Here is a 17158-nt window from a genome sequence, read left to right as displayed (position 1 = left end):
AGAAAAAGCAGACAGTAATTAGGAAAAATGAAAATATTTACCTCGTGTACTTTTTTTTTTAAGAACTGAAAAGCCTTACAAGTACTGTCAGTGGTTCTCAAGGCTGGCTTTATGTATCTACAAATACCTCAGTAAGTGTTAACATTATTGTTATTATAATATAAAATATGTGTAATAATATAAGGAAGGTATATATATTCATATATATAATAAGGTATTGCTAGTATTTTGTCACTCTTATATAGATTCATATTTTTTCAACAGGTGCAACGCCATCCCTATTTCATAGATGAGAAGACTTTGACACTTTATGTGATTTCTGAAAAAGAATAACTGTGGGTTATTGATATGGCAGAAAACTAGAACCTGGGCTCAGTATTGTCCAATCCTTACCGCACTGTTAGATACAACAGAAGCCAGCGCGTCCTCCTCAAACTTAACTCTATGAAAACAAATTCTAACCAGTAGAACATAACCTAAGTGTTAGTCCTAGTTCACTGCACCAACACTAACACATCATGAAGTTATTGCACGTACGCGCCAGTAGACCGCTTTCTGGAGAGGCACAGGAGGCAACAGTAGTAACTGGGAAAGCAAATCAATTTCCAAACTGGGAATCATTCCATTGTTCACTTAGTGATCTAGAAAGGCATTTGCCATTCTTTAATTTTTGTTTATCCAGAACGTTTGTTGACACTAAAAAGTTTGATTACTCACTCTCCAGAGTTGTGACGACTCCCTGAGCTGGTCTGCTTGTCAAAGTGTCCTTAAGAGCATAGATGCTCACTTCATATTTAGTGGCCACCTAGAAAGAAGGGTGCAGTAAGCTTTAGCAATGTGATCTTCTGAAGCCCAGGAATTTTCACTCCAGCGTTAGAAAAAATGCAATGGTTAGAAAAGAAAAAGTAAGCTAGCAAAACCCGCAGAACTGTAAGCTCCTATACTAATTTCCTTCCTACACTGACAACATATTTAATTACATGAATTAAAAAATGCACCTGGGGTTGAGCCCAAGTAAGCCATAACTTACATGTTTATGCTAAGCTGATACAAAATGAGGAAAATGGTATTGGCCTGTTTTTCTCTTTGATGATCTGACAGGTGCAAATCATGAATTTTTCTGATCATAGACAGGCAAAGAGAATAGTCTATCTCTGAACCCTCTTTCTGTAGTTTCTCCTGGAATTGGCCTTATGTTAAGAAGTAGAACAATTTCCTAGGTTCCTGGCTAGCTTTCTGCATGCACATCTAGAAGGATTAAAAATGACTTAAGGAAGGTAGGATCAGGCTGGGTTGGTAAAAACTGGAGAATATTCCTTGCAAAGGTAACAGGGCTGAGAAAAAGCATAACTAAAGTAGATTTATACATTCAGCCTATGGATATATAAATTGCCCCCCCTGCACACACAATACAACATTTTAAAATAAACAGAATACACTTAAAGAGCTATGCAACATCCAATGCTGCTCATAAAATTCTGTCCCTGATAGCTTAGGTCAACACAAAGTAATTCTACTTGATACAAAATTATGATCAATTTAATTTGACAGCAGAGGCAAAGAACACAGATTTATTATATTTCCACCACCTTCAACTGTGTAATAAATGACCTACTTCTTTAGTCCAATGAGAAAAAGGACACTTCTTACCATGAGTCCTGATACAACCACAGATGAGCTGTCGGGAGCAAGGTTGATTTCTTTCATTGGTCCGGTCTTCTCCTTAGGGGTCACCCGCACTCGATATCCAGTGAGCTGAACATTGGGTGCTGTCCACTGGGCGGCCAGGCTGGTTGGTGAAACCTGAGTGAACTTCAGGTTGGTTGGTGCAGGAATGGCTGTCAGGATGGTCATTGGTTAGAGGTTATCTTACAGTAAATGGGGAAAGGGGGAAAATAAAGTGAATTCCAAGAAGTAGATAGGTTGTACTTGTTTGGTTGGGTGGGTACCCTAGTCAAGCAAAGATTCAGTACAAGAAAGGACAAAAGGGGGTGCAAAATGAAGAAAATGTTTGCTGAAAAAAATGTGTTTTTTATCCAGCAATGCTCAGAAACACTGGAAGCCCTTGGGTAAATGCCAAAACTCTAAGAGACTTAAGGTTTTAGCAGTTGGGTTTTTTTGCTTTCCCTTAATAAATTAAAGTCAAATTGGCTTATTGGCCATTAGGATTGATCTTTCCATTTCTATGGAAATATGAGCAGTAGCCCCTTTCCGATAGAAATTATCTTTGTATGGAAAACCATCTCACAGAGTATTTCATCCCTCCAAAGACAGAATTATGATTTTATTCTCTTTGTTTGGACTTCCTGGAAGATATCACTGCTAACTTTGAAGTATTCTCTGTGGTGCAGCAGCAGAAGAAAATTGGCTCACAACAGAAGCAGAAAAGAGAAGCAAAGAGCAATAATACGGATTGTCACCTCCAGGGCTTATGCTGTCACGAGGAGACATCTTTAGCATTCCACTCTGCTTTAGAAATAAAGCATGAGAGGATAAAGAAGGTGGAAAGCATTTGCCCTATCAACTGTTTCCTATGTGTCTGATTCTCAATCCTTTAAGCAAATTATACACCTAGCACATGATCTCTAACCAGAGAAGGAAGGTCTTACCCACGTGTTCTCAGAATCCTGCTGCTATGAAATGGCCCAGTTTGGGTTCCTTAGGATGCCAAATTTCTTTCCTTTATATATAATGAGCATAAGTAACCACAGAGAGTCATGGCTTAGGAAATAATCCACAATTTTCATGTTCTCTTCCAATGTCTCGCTTTATAACCTTGTTTGTAAACCAAGCTACTCCAAAATTTCCTTTTATTAGACTTTATCTAAATGTCACCTACATTTTATTGCTTATTACTATTCTTCTTTAAAGAGGGTCTTTCCTAATAGAGAGGTGGATTTTGGGGGTACCCACTTGCATGGGAATCGATAGCCTGATAAAGTATAATGCATTCAGCAGGGCATAAAGCCGCTGCTCCCATGAGCACCCAGCAGTGCAATTAACGATATACCTGTGGACTGAGTTCCAATCAGGGGCTGGCTCTCCATATCATCGTGCAAGGCAACCACACTGACTGTGTACTCAGAACCCGGCCTGAGGCCTTGCAGCTCTGCAGTCTCTTCTTCACCATCAGGTGCAGGGAATAGCTCATGGATTCCATCCTCAGGGCTCGAGTAGGTCACCCTGTACCTGGAAACTTGCCCCTGTGGGCTTTCCCAAGCAATTTTGATGGAATCGACATCCACATCAGTGAATGCCAGTCCTTTAGGGCGATCAATGTCTGTTAGGCAAATTAATGGTAAGAGGTTATGTGAAAAGCAAGTTGCGAAATAAGCATTTTTATAACATGCAAAGCAGTTCTGCAGATACCATTTTTCTTTGATGAATTAAATTCCAATTAACCCACTATTAAATGGAAAATTACTTGACCCTTGTTTAAGGTTTTTTGGTTCAGAAAATATTTAATGTCGCATCACTTATTAAAACATAGGTGTACATGAGATGCGGAGATACCCTGCAAAATGTCCCCACATGAGGATTTATTTATATTTATTTTAAGATATTCTACCAAGATTTGTTTTTGCAATGTGATGTTAGTCTCACAGACCTGGATTTTTTATACCTTGGAAATGGCAAAGTTGATTTTCTTTTTTTCTTTTTTTTTTTCTTTGCGATACGCGGGCCTCTCACTGTTGTGGCCTCTCCCGTTGCGGAGCACAGGCTCCGGGCACACAGGCTCAGTGGCCATGGCTCACGGGCCCAGCCGCTCCGCGGCATGTGGGATCCTCCCAGACCGGGGCACGAACCCGTGTCCCCTGCATCAGCAGGCGGACTCTCAACCATTGTGCCACCAGGGAAGCCCGGCAAAGTTGATTTTCAATGTTAGATTCAGATTGTTATATTCTTTCTTTAACTCTCCCCCTCCCCCACCATTGAATATTGTAATGTATGTATATTTAATATAAATATAATATTTACATTAAACGTTGGTCCAGCCACAAATGCTCGAAACATAATAGTTTCATGAGGCACACTTCAATCAACTTTACCATCCAGTTGTAGAAAAGAAGGTGCTAGCAAAATAATTTGTAGATTTGCTATAGGCTAATAAGATTTTGCTGAGGCGATTTGAGCAGGAGAAATTCAAAGCACAGCAACTAACTATGGTAGTTCCACAACTTCTCTCCCTATATGTTCATTCCTTGGCACTGAGAAGGAAAAATGTTTGCAAAGAGCTCAGCTCAAGATACAAACTAGGTATCCAGACACCTAAGCACAAAATTTGACTTTGAACATGGAAAACAGGCACTGGTTACATACTGGTTACTGCTGTCTGAACCAGAGGCTGACTCTCTCCATTTCGATTCTGAGCGTAGACACTAACCACATACTCCACTGTGGGCTGCAAGCCTTCAATTGTCATTTCTGTTTGATCTGCAAAGGGAGTGAAAAGAAAGGCAGCATCTATGTCATTCACTCTGACAACCAAGTGACTTTCAGAGTTCAGTAGTAAATGCGTGGTGGCCTGGAATTTTCATTTGCAGAATTAGCATGAAAATATGGAGGAGTCACACATGGATTTCCTCTTGGACAGACACGTTCATTGCTAATACAAATTACCATATTGGAGTGAAGCCACACTAAAGGATACGCTCTAAAATTGAATATGATGCCACCAACAATGAATGATGCTGCTCTTGAAAAAATGAAAATTAACTGGACTTTAAAATATTGCCTTAGAATCCTAATTTCACAATTATTTTATATGAAAACAAAAACAAGAGCTAAAAGAATCTTTCAAAGTCAGTTAGGACCATCTCTGTCTTCTTAGTGTGCATGATAAACAAAACCACAAAGATGAACCTAATAATTTAAGATGTCCACACCATCAAACACTACTACACATGTAAAAACAGAAATGCACTCATCCTAAAAATTCTACCGTGGAGGGAGCTGTTAACAGCCTTGAGCCCCGAATTCACAAATGGGGAAACTCTGACACATGATACGAAACTGTATAGTACTCAGAGCCAGGTAGTCATTTATTTAAAAAAGCATACTGTGCGGTCCTACTCTGTTTATCCTGATGTATGTGAGGTGCTGGTTATTCTTACCTGGACCTGCAGTCATTGTTTTCGATGGTCCTGGGCCATTTTTAGGAGTAGTTGTCACTCTGTAACCGGTTACAGGGGAACTTGAAGGCAGCCACCTGACACTAATGCTGTTGTCCTGGACATCAGTCACTTGCATCTGGGATGGTTTGTCAATTTCTACAAATAAAAACCAGGAGAAACCAATGAAGCCCCCGTCCATGGGGACAAGACTAGACAAGTCCTCATCTCCAGTTCTGATACAGATAGAATAATCTCTTACTACTATTAATGACCACCAGGTGTTTCTTTTGCAGAAACACAGAGAATTTTGGGAGGTGGTGCCTGCATCTTGACACTACTGCCTATTTTCAAGATGGCTGCTGCATTCACAAAGAAACTACATTTCCTGTAGATGTTTGCCTCCTTACCTTATTAGCTCATCTATTCATTCATTAACAAATATTTACTGAACATCCTCTGTCCCTGTCTCTATTATAGGCTCATGGAATACATCAATCAACAAAACAGACAAAAATCCTTGCCCTTGGGGTGCTTCCTTGTATATCTGGCTCAAAACTCTGTAGCTGTTGCTTCATGTTATTAAAAAAGAAAATCAATTCCACAATGAAGAAAATACTTTGGGAGAACATAGTAAAAGCTATCTGAGTAAATGAGCCTCTGTCATCCCAGAAGAGGAGTCAGTACCTGTTCGGTAATCAATGGAAATGGGCTTGCTGCTTGCCGGGCTGTCCCCACGGCCAGTGACAGCATAAACGGTGATGGTGTAGTCTGCTCCAGGTTTAAGACCACTGATGGTAGCTGTAGACTTGCTCCCAGGCACAGTGAACTCCTGGACAGGGCTATTTCCTCCTGTTTGAAAAGGGATTAATTTAAAGTGTGAGGGGCTGAGAGACACTTAGGTATTAGAAATTTCTTGAGATAAAGAAATCACACTTACACTAGTAGCTGAATTTACTAGTGTAAATTACACTTACACTAGTAACTGAATTAACATATTGAGAGCAGCTTGTAAGTTACATATTTGCTTATTCCCTTTAAAAAAGTGCTATTAAATAGGGCCTGAACAGAAAGGTCTATTTATTTATGCATGTAGTAAGCCTTGATGAGTGTGTAAAAATTGAGAGAAAATTGCAGTTCATGCTATTTTAACATTCCAGCTTTAACACGTGGTAGATTAAAATTAGAAAGGGAGAGAAGGTAAGTCCTCAACCCAAGGTTGCATATAGTGTGGTCTTTTTTCAAAATCTTAATGGAATACATTCATGTTAAATAAAATTTTGAAAATATAGGAAAGTAAAAGGAAGATAAATACAAATCACTTATCATTTCACCACTGATAATATACTTGTGAATTTAAAATCCTTCTTCCTCAGCTCTGTTGTTCCCCTCTAGTATTATACAAACAACTTTTTATCTTGATTTTGCCACCAGTTATGTCACACATATTTCCCACATACTCTTAGAAAGAAGTCAAGGCTCCAGCTAATGGACTTGTCAAAGCTTCTTTAATTATGTATCCATTGCTGGGCTTTCGTGTTACCCATGACAGAATACTCCATCAGAGTGTGAAGTAGCACTTCACTAACTCACCTGTTTCTCCATAGGTGATCCTGTAATATCTCACTGTGACGGCAGGAGCATCCCAGCTGATCAACAGGCTAGTGGGGGTTGCAGCAATGACTTCCAGGTCCCTTGGAACATCAGAAACTAGAAAAACATGGGAAAGTTTTCACATCTGTAACTTTCAAAGGATGCCCAGATCCACCTTTTGTTCATTTTCTGGATCACTGCCTTTAGGATTCCTTCATATAATAATGTAAGTACTACTCAAAATTAGCAAAATTAAAAATTATGAACAATGCAAAGTAAGGGGTGAAGGAGACAATTCAAATCATGGTAAGATGATTAGTTCAAGTGTATTGGAGTTTTCCCCTCAACTTCTTATTTTAAAAAATTTTTAAACCACGTAAAAGTGATAAAAATTATATAATGGACACCCATACTCCCTTCCCTTAGGGAATTTGCCACATTTCCTTGTCTCTCTCTATCTTTTTGTTAATCCATTTGAGACTAAAGTACAGATATGATGATACTTCTCCCCTAAGTACTTAAGCATCTATCTTATAAGAACAAGTACACGATTATATTAAAATAAATTTTAAGAGAACTTTGAAACAGAGTGTTTTCTACATTTTGAATAAAACTTCAGTTCTTAGAAATGCATAAATACCTAACTCAGGTGGGAAATTTCTTGAGATAAAGAAATTATCTTCTTTAATATATTCTCATAACCATGATCTATTTTTTTAAGAGATGATGACTCAGGGACTTCCCTGGTGGTCCAGTGGGTAAGACTCTGCACTCCCAATGTGGGGGACCCGGCTTCGACCCCTGGTAGGGGAACTAGATCCTGCATGCATGCCGCAACTGAGCGTTCGCACGCCGCAGCTGAGTCTGCATGCCGCAACTAAAAGATCCCACATGCTGCAATGAAGATCCCATGTGCCGCAGCTAAGACCCAGCACAGTCAAAATAAGTAAATAAATTAAAAAAAAAAAAAGAGAGAGATGATGACTCAGACAACACAAAGCTATGTCTCAGAAGCTATCACCTGCATAGGAAAGTCCTCTGAGTTTCTTTGCAGACCAGAAAACAAGTTACCTGTTGTTTGCTGGCCAACCAAGGAAGGACTTTCCTCTTTGCCATTAAGAGCGACAATGCTGACCACATAATCTGTGCCCGGATTGAGATTGGTGAGAGTGATGGAATTCCGAGAGGGGGGCACTCGATCTTCCCGAGGTCTTCCACTCATTTGATCAGGATGATGGCGGATCTTGTAGCCGGTGATGGTAGCTCGAGGAGCAATCCAATGGACAGTGAAAGAGGTGGCAGTGATATCAGAAAAGTCAATGCCAGTTGGGGAATCGAGACCTGTTTTTGCCACCCAGGGGAGGAAGAGATAAAAGGGAAAAAAAAGACACCACCAACGTAGGAAGTGAGGAAGAATGTAAGGGAAAGTAATATCCATCCAGTGTTTCCATCCTTTTCCACTAACACAGTGAATTGCCATGAACCTCAGGTTATGATACACTGATTCTAAGCCACAGATGAATTTCAAAATCATAAACTGACTCTGTTCAAAACGTCCAAAAGCATTCTTTTCTTTTTTCTTTTGCTAAGTAATCCAAGTGATTTCCCCATCACATTTGAAGACAGGTGTGTGAGGTATTCTGGGAATTGATATTTTTGAAGGTTTCAGTGTTCAAGTATTCTATTTCTATCTTATAAGTGTACCTCTCAAAGTAAGGCAAGATCTGCCCACTCTCAGGTTAAGTGTTTGGCTCTCAAAGAAGCTTTCTACACTCAAGAGGGAACTGCTATGTCAACAGGGTGGTAAGAATGCCAAACAAAAAACTTTCTAAAATGAAAAGAAGACATCATCCTGGACAAATTACAATGCAAGTAATTCCTCATGAATTGAGAATTTAGTGCATTGCAGAAAAATTAACAAAAATTTATAGTTGATCTCAAATTCAAATCACTGAACCTCTCTGGGACTTCCAGCAATTTTCATTTTAGTTATAACATTTACTTACTCTATTCAATAATATACTCAAACCAAATTGAGATACCACAGCTGCTTTTTGGAAGCAAGTGGACTACAAGAAATAAATAAATGGCTATATTAAATTACACTTTTTTGAAAGGAAAAAATTAATAGAAGCACTCATATTTAAGAAGGGACATAATATTATGGGATTCTATTCAACTTCTTTTTATAGTAAATTAATATTTCATCAAGTAGAAAAAAGAGATAAACTTGCTGGCTTAGTAAAGAGGGAAAGTACTCAGATGACAATGAAAGTGTTGGGTCAGCCATTAGACAGATCTGCCTAATGAGAAGGGATTTCACCACCTCTCAATAATAGAGATTATGAGATATTATTCTTGGGAGATTTTTTTTAAAAAGATAGACAACAAAGTTTCTGGACTAATTTCAGTCTTCCCTGGAAGCAGAGAGTATAATCTTAGTGATTGGAAGTCAGTGTAATAGTTGAATAAGGTGTCTTAATTTCTTTTAATCTATCAATACTTTTTTAATTGAAGTATAGTTGATTTACAATATTGTGTTAATTTCTGCTGTACAGCAAAGTGACTCAGTTATACATATATATACATTCTCTTTTTTTATATTCTTTTCCATTATGGTTTGTCATAGGTTATTGAATATTCCCTGTGCTATACTGTAGGACCTTGTTATTCATCCATCCTATATATAATAGTTTGCATCTGCTATTCCCAAACTCCCAGTCCTTTCCTCCCCACCCTCCTCCCCCATGGCAACCACAAATCTGTTCTCTATATCTGTAAGTCTGTTTTTGTTTCATAGATATGTTCATTTGTGTCATATTTTAGATTCCACATATGTGATATCATATGGTATTTGTCTTTCTCTTTCTGAGTTACTTCACTTAGTATGATAATCTCTAGGTCCATCCACGTTGCTGCAAATGGCATTATTTTGTTCTTTTTTATGGCTGAGTAGTATCCATTGTGTGTGTGTATGTGTGTGTCTGTGTGTGTGTGTGTGTATATATGTATATATATACACACACACACACAGACACACACACACACCACATCTTCTTTATCCATTCATCTGCTGATGCACTTTTAGGTTGTTTCCATGTCTTGGATATTGTGAACAGTGCTGCTATGAGCATAGGAGTGCATGTATCTTTTTGAATTATAGTTTTGACTGGATGTATGCCCAGGAGTGGGATTTCTGGATCATATGGTAACTCTATTGTTAGTTTTCTGAGGAACCTCCATACTGTTTTCCACAGTGGCTGCACCAACTACATTCCCATAAGATGTCTTAATTTTTAAGACCAGTGATCAAAGGTAATGACGAGGCGACAAGCACTCCCACAAAAATGGAGATGTATTTTTAGAAGTAGCACGGAATTTTGCTCTTTAAAATTGGTAGGTGAAAGCTACTCAATAAGCACGTTGCCCACATGACTCACCAGTTTTCTGTCTTCCTCTAAGAGGTACGCTCTCGTGCTGCTCGTAAACACTGGAGACGGTGACTAAATACTCTGTGCCAGGCAGGAGATCTGAAGAGGCAAGTTGGAATTATTTTTAAAATGTGCTTGAAAGAATGAAAAACCAAAGCACCCTTAGGACTATTTCAACGGATAAAATATCCAAGAGTCCTGTCCTAGAGCCTATTTACACCTAAGTGAATATTGCTGCCTGGAGAGGGGCTGTCAGAAGGTGATGAGGAAGGGTCACCTGGCCCTGTAGCATCTCTAAGCCCTGCCCCCAGCTCCACCTGTGTGGGTATGACTCAGCTGCATCTGAAATAAGATGGAGTTGCTGCAGCACAGTAATATTTCTATCATTCACTTAACAGCACGTCTGTTGAGGGCATGTGATAATGACTGTGGCACTGTGAATATCATTTACCTCTCACAATCACCCTAGCAGGTAGTTTGCTACCATTTTTTTTTTCTTTTTTAGTTTGCTACTTTTTAAAGCTGCTTTACTGCCAAACAATAAACTGAAAATATTTAAAGTGTCTAATTTGACAGATTTTGACAAATGTATACACTTGTGAAACCATCACCACATTCAAGATAATGAACATATCTATTACCTCCAAAAGTTTGGTTTACAATTATCCCCAGGTCCTAATGACACAACTAAGGCACAGAGAAGTTATTTTTTCGATATATTTGCCCAAGATCACACAGGAGTTGAGCCTAAGCCAAGACCAGTGGTCTTAACAATTAACCCTTACTGAAAAAGGGTCATACTCATCGGGAGTGATCGGTTCTGTCCTATTAAGGTAAGAACAGAATACTTAAGAGTTGAATATATATTCTTGGGTCTCCTCTCATTCTGAGGTACCAAAAATGGTACAGAGTAAGGTTTCTAACCATTGAACTCTTACTCAAAAGACCCCCATTCCCCTCTACACCACCTCCCCTTCTGCAGGGGCCCCTGAAGCACCAGACTAGGAGATGGGATGCTTGGGCTCCCCTTTCCTCCTTCCTGCTTGGCCAAGGGCAATTTACTTAGCCACTGGAGACCTTAGTTGCTTCATCTGTAAAACAAGATAATAATGGCTTCTCTGGGGGGAAATGGCTACCTTGAGATCTAGAATAGAATCTAGAATAAGATCTTAGAGCATATGAATAACATGTGACGGGTCTATGGCTGAGGTGGGGCAGACAGAGGTCCTGAAGCACAGCCTTGTGTATTGGGTAATGCTGTAACTACTGATTCCAGAATGCTCCAGAACAGAATCATAGCCCCACTGATAGGCAGACATGAGGATTTCTCACCCTCAGCCACAGAATTGGAAACCAAGACTATGGTCGTGCTGAGCTGCCTTTCTTTGTATTTCACTCTCTAAAATATGTTTGAAAGATAGAGGATGTTTTCAGACCATCATTTGGTAATGTACCTAAATGTGAGCTGTTTTTCCCTTATGTAGAAGCTTTTGCTTTTTGTTCTTATATGTGTATTTTACTATTACAGTGAAAATAATGAGAAGCAACATGTGAAACAGCACCATGTTGCAGCCTCCTTTTATTTTCTTTAATAAAAAATATCAATTTCAAAGGGTAGAAACTAGAAACAATTTCCATAAATTGTTGTTGTTTATTTTAGTTTCAGTTGTTTTCTAAGTCCTCAGCCTTCAGAGAAATCCTACTAACAGATTCTTTTTGAAGTACAAATTACACTTCTGGCTCTTTCTTCAAATTAGAATCCTGACGTACCCTGAGTGACCAGTCACTGTTTCTAAGTTTTTAAATGCCAAATAGATTACCTGCTGACACTTAAATGAGAATAAGACAGATACCGTGACACTAGTTTCAATCCTCATTTTTTCTCTCGTTAAACACTAAGATTTAGTCATATAATTTCTCTGGGCCCACATTTATTTTTATGTGCTTATTTGGAAGCAGAACTTGTTTGAAGTCTTTGAACTTCACTGTTGGTGTCTTTGCACTCTGATTTTTAAAGAGTTGTAGATATCAAAGATATATTAAAATAACAACAAACATGACATCTTTCAAAATTTATAGAGCTGCACGTTAGATTTGGAGTCTAGCCTGTAGTTCTGTTGCAGCTGTCTTAATCTTTCTTGCTCCCACCTGAGGACACAGAATCTCTTCCTTATGTGCTAGCTTAGTATTTATTGAACAAATATACTTGACCGCTTACTTGTTAAGAACACTGCATTGTCTGAAGGAGAAACTGACAATTCTGCAACATCCTCCTCATTTTTCACAGGCGAGTAGCGCACCAGTAAGTTGGTCAATTCAATGGATGGAGGTGGGGCCCAGGTGACACGCATCGTGTCGGGACCAACGTTGGTAAATCGCAGGTCAGTGGGAGGAGGGACAGCTGATTTCAAATAAGAAGGAAGACTAAGTTAATGTCACTTAAAAATTAAAGCTAACAAGAATAGCTGGAAAGGTAAAACCAGTATTTCATGCATAAAGGAAACGAGTCATCATCATGCAAATAGTCTAATCTAAATCATAGTGAACTACTGTTAAAAATAAAACACTACACCCAGTACTGTTAGGCCCCTTTAACCTTTCTGCCATCAATATATTTTAAAGGGTCAATTTAATTCACTTTCAAATACATAAAATCCATGTACATAATTAATACCACTGATGATTATTTAATCCCAGGCTGAAGAGGCTTAGGTTGCTACACAGCAAAGAGAAACATAGCAATACTTTCCAAAGATACACATGCACACAGACAAAAACACAAGAGGGTCTTAAATTTCCCCCTGACAGGAGTGACTACAGCTACTGCCATAGCTACAATTCCATTCAGTGAATTCTACTTACAAGTGAAAGGGGTTCATGCAAATTGGTTCTCAGCATGTTTCTTACCATGCAGGGCAGAGAACCTTTATAATGTTGCATGCTGGTCCCCAGACTGTGGTTAAAGAGGAGTTTCTTTACCTCACCATGGCAATGAAATCTAGAATGTTCCAAAGTCTCTTTTTCTCCTACCGCAAAAAAAACCTCCTTCCGCTCTACCCTAAATTTCAATCATTTTTTAGACAGTCACAAAGAAGGAACATGGTAGAGTTTATCAAATAACAGAAAGAAGGGTCTAATGTTACATTTTGGAAGTACATTTCTTCTGGTTAACTGGTGCTAATGATACAATTTGGTTTTAATGTTAGATTTTTAAAAAATAATTCTAGGTCGACAAATTCAATTAACTTTTTCCATTTTGTATTTGATAGATCAGATATCTATCTCTGGCTTTACACATCTTCACAGTTTAAATGAAAATGTACTTAAGACTATTGTATATATCTTCATCCAATCAGTTTGGCATATGCATTCCACTCCTTACCAATCGATCCACCCTCTCTTACTCTTTGGCAAATTGCTGGCTTTTCCCTTGAAACATCCACATTTAACCAGAGTGACTGGTGGAAGCATGCAACACCATCCATGTCTCAAAAACAGAAGTTTTCAAAATTCACCGGTTTGTTGTGTCAGTGTAGTAGGGGCACTCTCTCCGCCATTAATGAGAGTGATAACGCTGATGTCATAGTCAATGCCAGGCTCCAGCCCTGTAACTGTGTAGTATCCTACTGAGGAGTCCACAAAATCTTCAAAAATAGGGATACCTTCTCCTGCCGCAACTACTGTGATGCGGTACCCAATAATGGTGGAAGAGTTTAGCGGGGTCCACCTCAGGCCGATGCTTGAATCGGTTATATCAACAAAGCTTAGGTCAGTGAGTTGGGGCACCTCTATTGAGTTACAAAGCAAAGGAGGGCAAAGGAAAACAGAGGCAAAAAAGAGGAAAAAATAAAGCAGTGTACATCAGGTTACTAGTGGTAAAACTGATAGTGTTAAAGCAATGATGGTAATATGCAATCTGCTCCAAATTATCTGAAAAGACTATTTAAGCACCATGAATAGTTTCCCCGGGAGAATAAAACAGGTTACAATATTACTTTAGGGATTTTTGTTTGTTTTTTGAAAATCCCCCAAACAGTAAATTTTAAATCTCTCAGGTTCTAAAAATTATAGTCCTGTTTAGGATGTCGAAACCATTCTTAGAACCTAGACATAATACCTGTAGTAAGTATCAGCAAAGTTAAAAAAAAATCCAAAACTATTTTAGTAGGAAAATAAAACTTTCATGAAGAGGGTTAAAAAAAATTGATTGATGAGTTTTTCTTTTTTTTTTTTCCCAATAGAAAAACTCATGACAACATCATGGTCATAATGCTAATGCATTATGAATGTACAGTATAAAATGTGCCACTCCAAAGCACATTCAGGGGAAAGACAGATAGGCCTGAGTCCAAGGCTACTGTTAATATTTTATTCATTTCATAATCAAAATTATTTAAGTAGCATTAGTAAAAGCATTCCACCAAATAATGCAAAGAACACAATTTTGTCCAATGCTTTCATCTGTCACGATTCAGTTTGGGGCAAACAACAAACCTATCCCTAGATAGGTCCTTTCAATGTTGTCATTCAGTCCATAAGAAAGAACACCCTAGGGCCTCCCTGGTGGCGCAGTGGTTGAGAGTCCGCCTGCCGATGCAGGGGATACGGGTTCGTGCCCCGGTCTGGGAGGATCCCATATGCCGCGGAGCGGCTGGGCCCGTGAGCCATGGCTGCTGAGCCTGCGCGTCCGGAGCCTGTGCTCCGCAACGGGAGAGGCCACAACGGTGAGAGGCCCGCGTACCACAAAAAAAAAAAAAAAAAAAAAAAAAAAAAAAAAAAAAAAAAAAAAAAAAAGAAAGAACACCCTAAAGGTGTGGCCTTTCTTTTTTTTTTTTTTTTTTTTCAATTTAAAAAAAGGAATTTGAAACGGCACAATGAAGAAATGAATGTGTCAACCAAGAGCTATTGCAGTGCTCACATATGGAGACTGTAAGATCAGGCACAAATGTACGGATGGGATGCATTTACCATATTACTTTTCGCCTGTCAGTACTGAGTACAGACACATGACATCATTTTAGTAATAGTTCCACGTGAGCGGACAGTACAAAGTTAATGCCATGGTTGCCACTCCATTGCATACCCATCGAGACAAAGAGCATCCCAGTGAAGCACAGACAGTCAAGCAGTGTTAACAGCAAGCATTTGTCCAAATAGTTGCTTTGACTTCATGGTTCTAGAGAGTGTGGTTCGGAGGTCAGAATTAAATCCCAAACATATTTGACACACTCAACCATCTGGGGATTAAGATGTTAATCCCCACTCTTTCTGAAACTGCCACTCTGAGGATAATAGCTTATTTTTCCATTACCTGGCATGATGGTATCAGAGATAGGGACACTTTCCTTGTCATCTTTGACAGTGTAAACACTGACATTGTACTCCAGGCCAGGACTCAGGTTTTCAAAAGTGCAGGAACTCTGATCGGCATGGACCACTTCTTCCAAAGAATATCCCTGCTGGCCATTTGTAGGGGTGGTGGTAATTCTATAGCCAGTAATGTCTGGAGAAAACAGAAAGGAGGAAGTTACTGCCCAGAACATTTGTGACCCAGAGCCTATTAAACTCAACTCCAATGATGTACCCTTGAAGGGGAATGGGGAGAGGACTCAGCATTTATGTATTGAAGACTCTACCTATTGTCATTCAGGGCTTACAACAACCCTTTGAGGGAGGTATTAATATCCTCAGTTTAAGAAAATCTTGGAAAGGGGAAATGATTACCAAAAGCTTTTCTGTCTCTAAATTCCATGGTCCTTCTACCACTCTACCCTGTTTTTCTTAATGGATCATTTGCAGGACAGCTGAAGACTATTCTATTTTACCTGCTAGGAAAGGATGGCTCTCACCCTTAGGCACATTCCCCAAAGTGGGCTCTCCTAATTTACAAGGTCTAAACCTATGGGATTTACAGGAAGGGAATAGGAAAGGAGAAAAAGTAAAAAGCAAAAGCGGCTCTACTTATTCTAGAAAAAGTATATTAACTGCTGAAGACTTCAGGAATCATAGAAGTGGAACAGTGAGAGGGTTGAGGGGAGGAGAAAGACATTCAAATTAAAATAGTGATGAACTGAGATCCATGGGGAAAGACCAAAAGTAAAGCGAGGAAGTATATTTAAGTTAAACTTACTAAAGGGAGAGAAAATGATGGCACATTTTATAATTAGGAATAGGGTGACCACTAAAGTGGTATATACAAGGAAATCCAAGTGGATGGGAAATCAATGTTTGGGTCATTACACTGGCTAGTGACCATTCAGATGGACAGGCTAAGCCATCCATTAAGACTAAATATTAATGATCTAGCTTCTGACAGGCATGAAACTTGCCAAGCTAAAAGTTCCAAATTTAGAGTAATTCAGCTGGAAATAGTGTAGTTTTGGCTTAAATGATGTTTCCACAGATAATGAAAACTTCACTAAAGTCACTTTACTTCAGAGGGGAATTAAAAAGGATATTTTAAGCTAGCTTTATTGCGTGTGACTGCACATATTGATCTGATTTATAAATAATTGCCTTAGCTGTGTGCCCAAGCAAAGGGAAGAACTGTTTAAAAGATTAGAGTACAAATAGAAAGAGTGAAATAATAAACTAAATATAGCCATTAATGAAAAAGTATAGGAGTTATAGATACCATCAACATTAGTTGGCATTTCTGTTTTTGTTTAATTTTGAATTTTGTTTAATTTAGAATTTCCTCAATAATGAGTATCCTGATATCTCAATAGTGATTCCCCCAATATACCCAATATTAAATATTTTAGTTTACAGTTCTCATTGAAAGAGACTTTCACATGGACTTGGCAAAGGTCAGGAATGTCTAAAATTTCGCTTGCCTTTGCCCTGGTACATCATGATACTTGAATATTGCCATAGGTATCTTTACACATTTTAGGATTCTGTAAATAATTTTTAATATGTGTGAACGAGTTTAGACAGAAGCTTTATGTAAAGCTTTAAAAAGAGTCACGGAATGCCAGTTACCAAATTTCTCATTTTTGAGTATAAGTAAAACAAACTAAC

The 17158-nt window shown here is 38.7% G+C and overlaps 1 protein-coding gene across 1 annotated transcript in view; it reads right to left on the bottom strand.

The window, feature by feature from the left end:
- The window catches only part of FN1 (fibronectin 1), a gene marked incomplete at its 5' end in the record, with an annotated part of 68856 nt that overhangs the window by 14166 nt on the left and 37532 nt on the right, over positions 1-17158 (bottom strand). The window contains 12 exons of the mRNA XM_079710671.1: positions 718-805; positions 1651-1838; positions 3011-3280; positions 4321-4434; positions 5115-5270; positions 5799-5963; positions 6705-6821; positions 7776-8045; positions 10145-10234; positions 12354-12536; positions 13651-13923; positions 15447-15720. Coding sequence (XP_079566797.1) covers positions 718-805; positions 1651-1838; positions 3011-3280; positions 4321-4434; positions 5115-5270; positions 5799-5963; positions 6705-6821; positions 7776-8045; positions 10145-10234; positions 12354-12536; positions 13651-13923; positions 15447-15720 — 2188 coding nt within the window. The remainder of the gene's footprint in view (positions 1-717; positions 806-1650; positions 1839-3010; positions 3281-4320; positions 4435-5114; positions 5271-5798; positions 5964-6704; positions 6822-7775; positions 8046-10144; positions 10235-12353; positions 12537-13650; positions 13924-15446; positions 15721-17158) is intronic.

The sequence above is a fragment of the Hyperoodon ampullatus genome, assembly GCF_949752795.1.
Source record: "Hyperoodon ampullatus genome assembly, chromosome: 8".
NCBI classification, from domain to species: domain Eukaryota; kingdom Metazoa; phylum Chordata; class Mammalia; order Artiodactyla; family Ziphiidae; genus Hyperoodon; species Hyperoodon ampullatus.
Note: the sequence above shows the minus strand (reverse complement) of the source record. Positions and strands in the feature narration are given on the sequence as shown.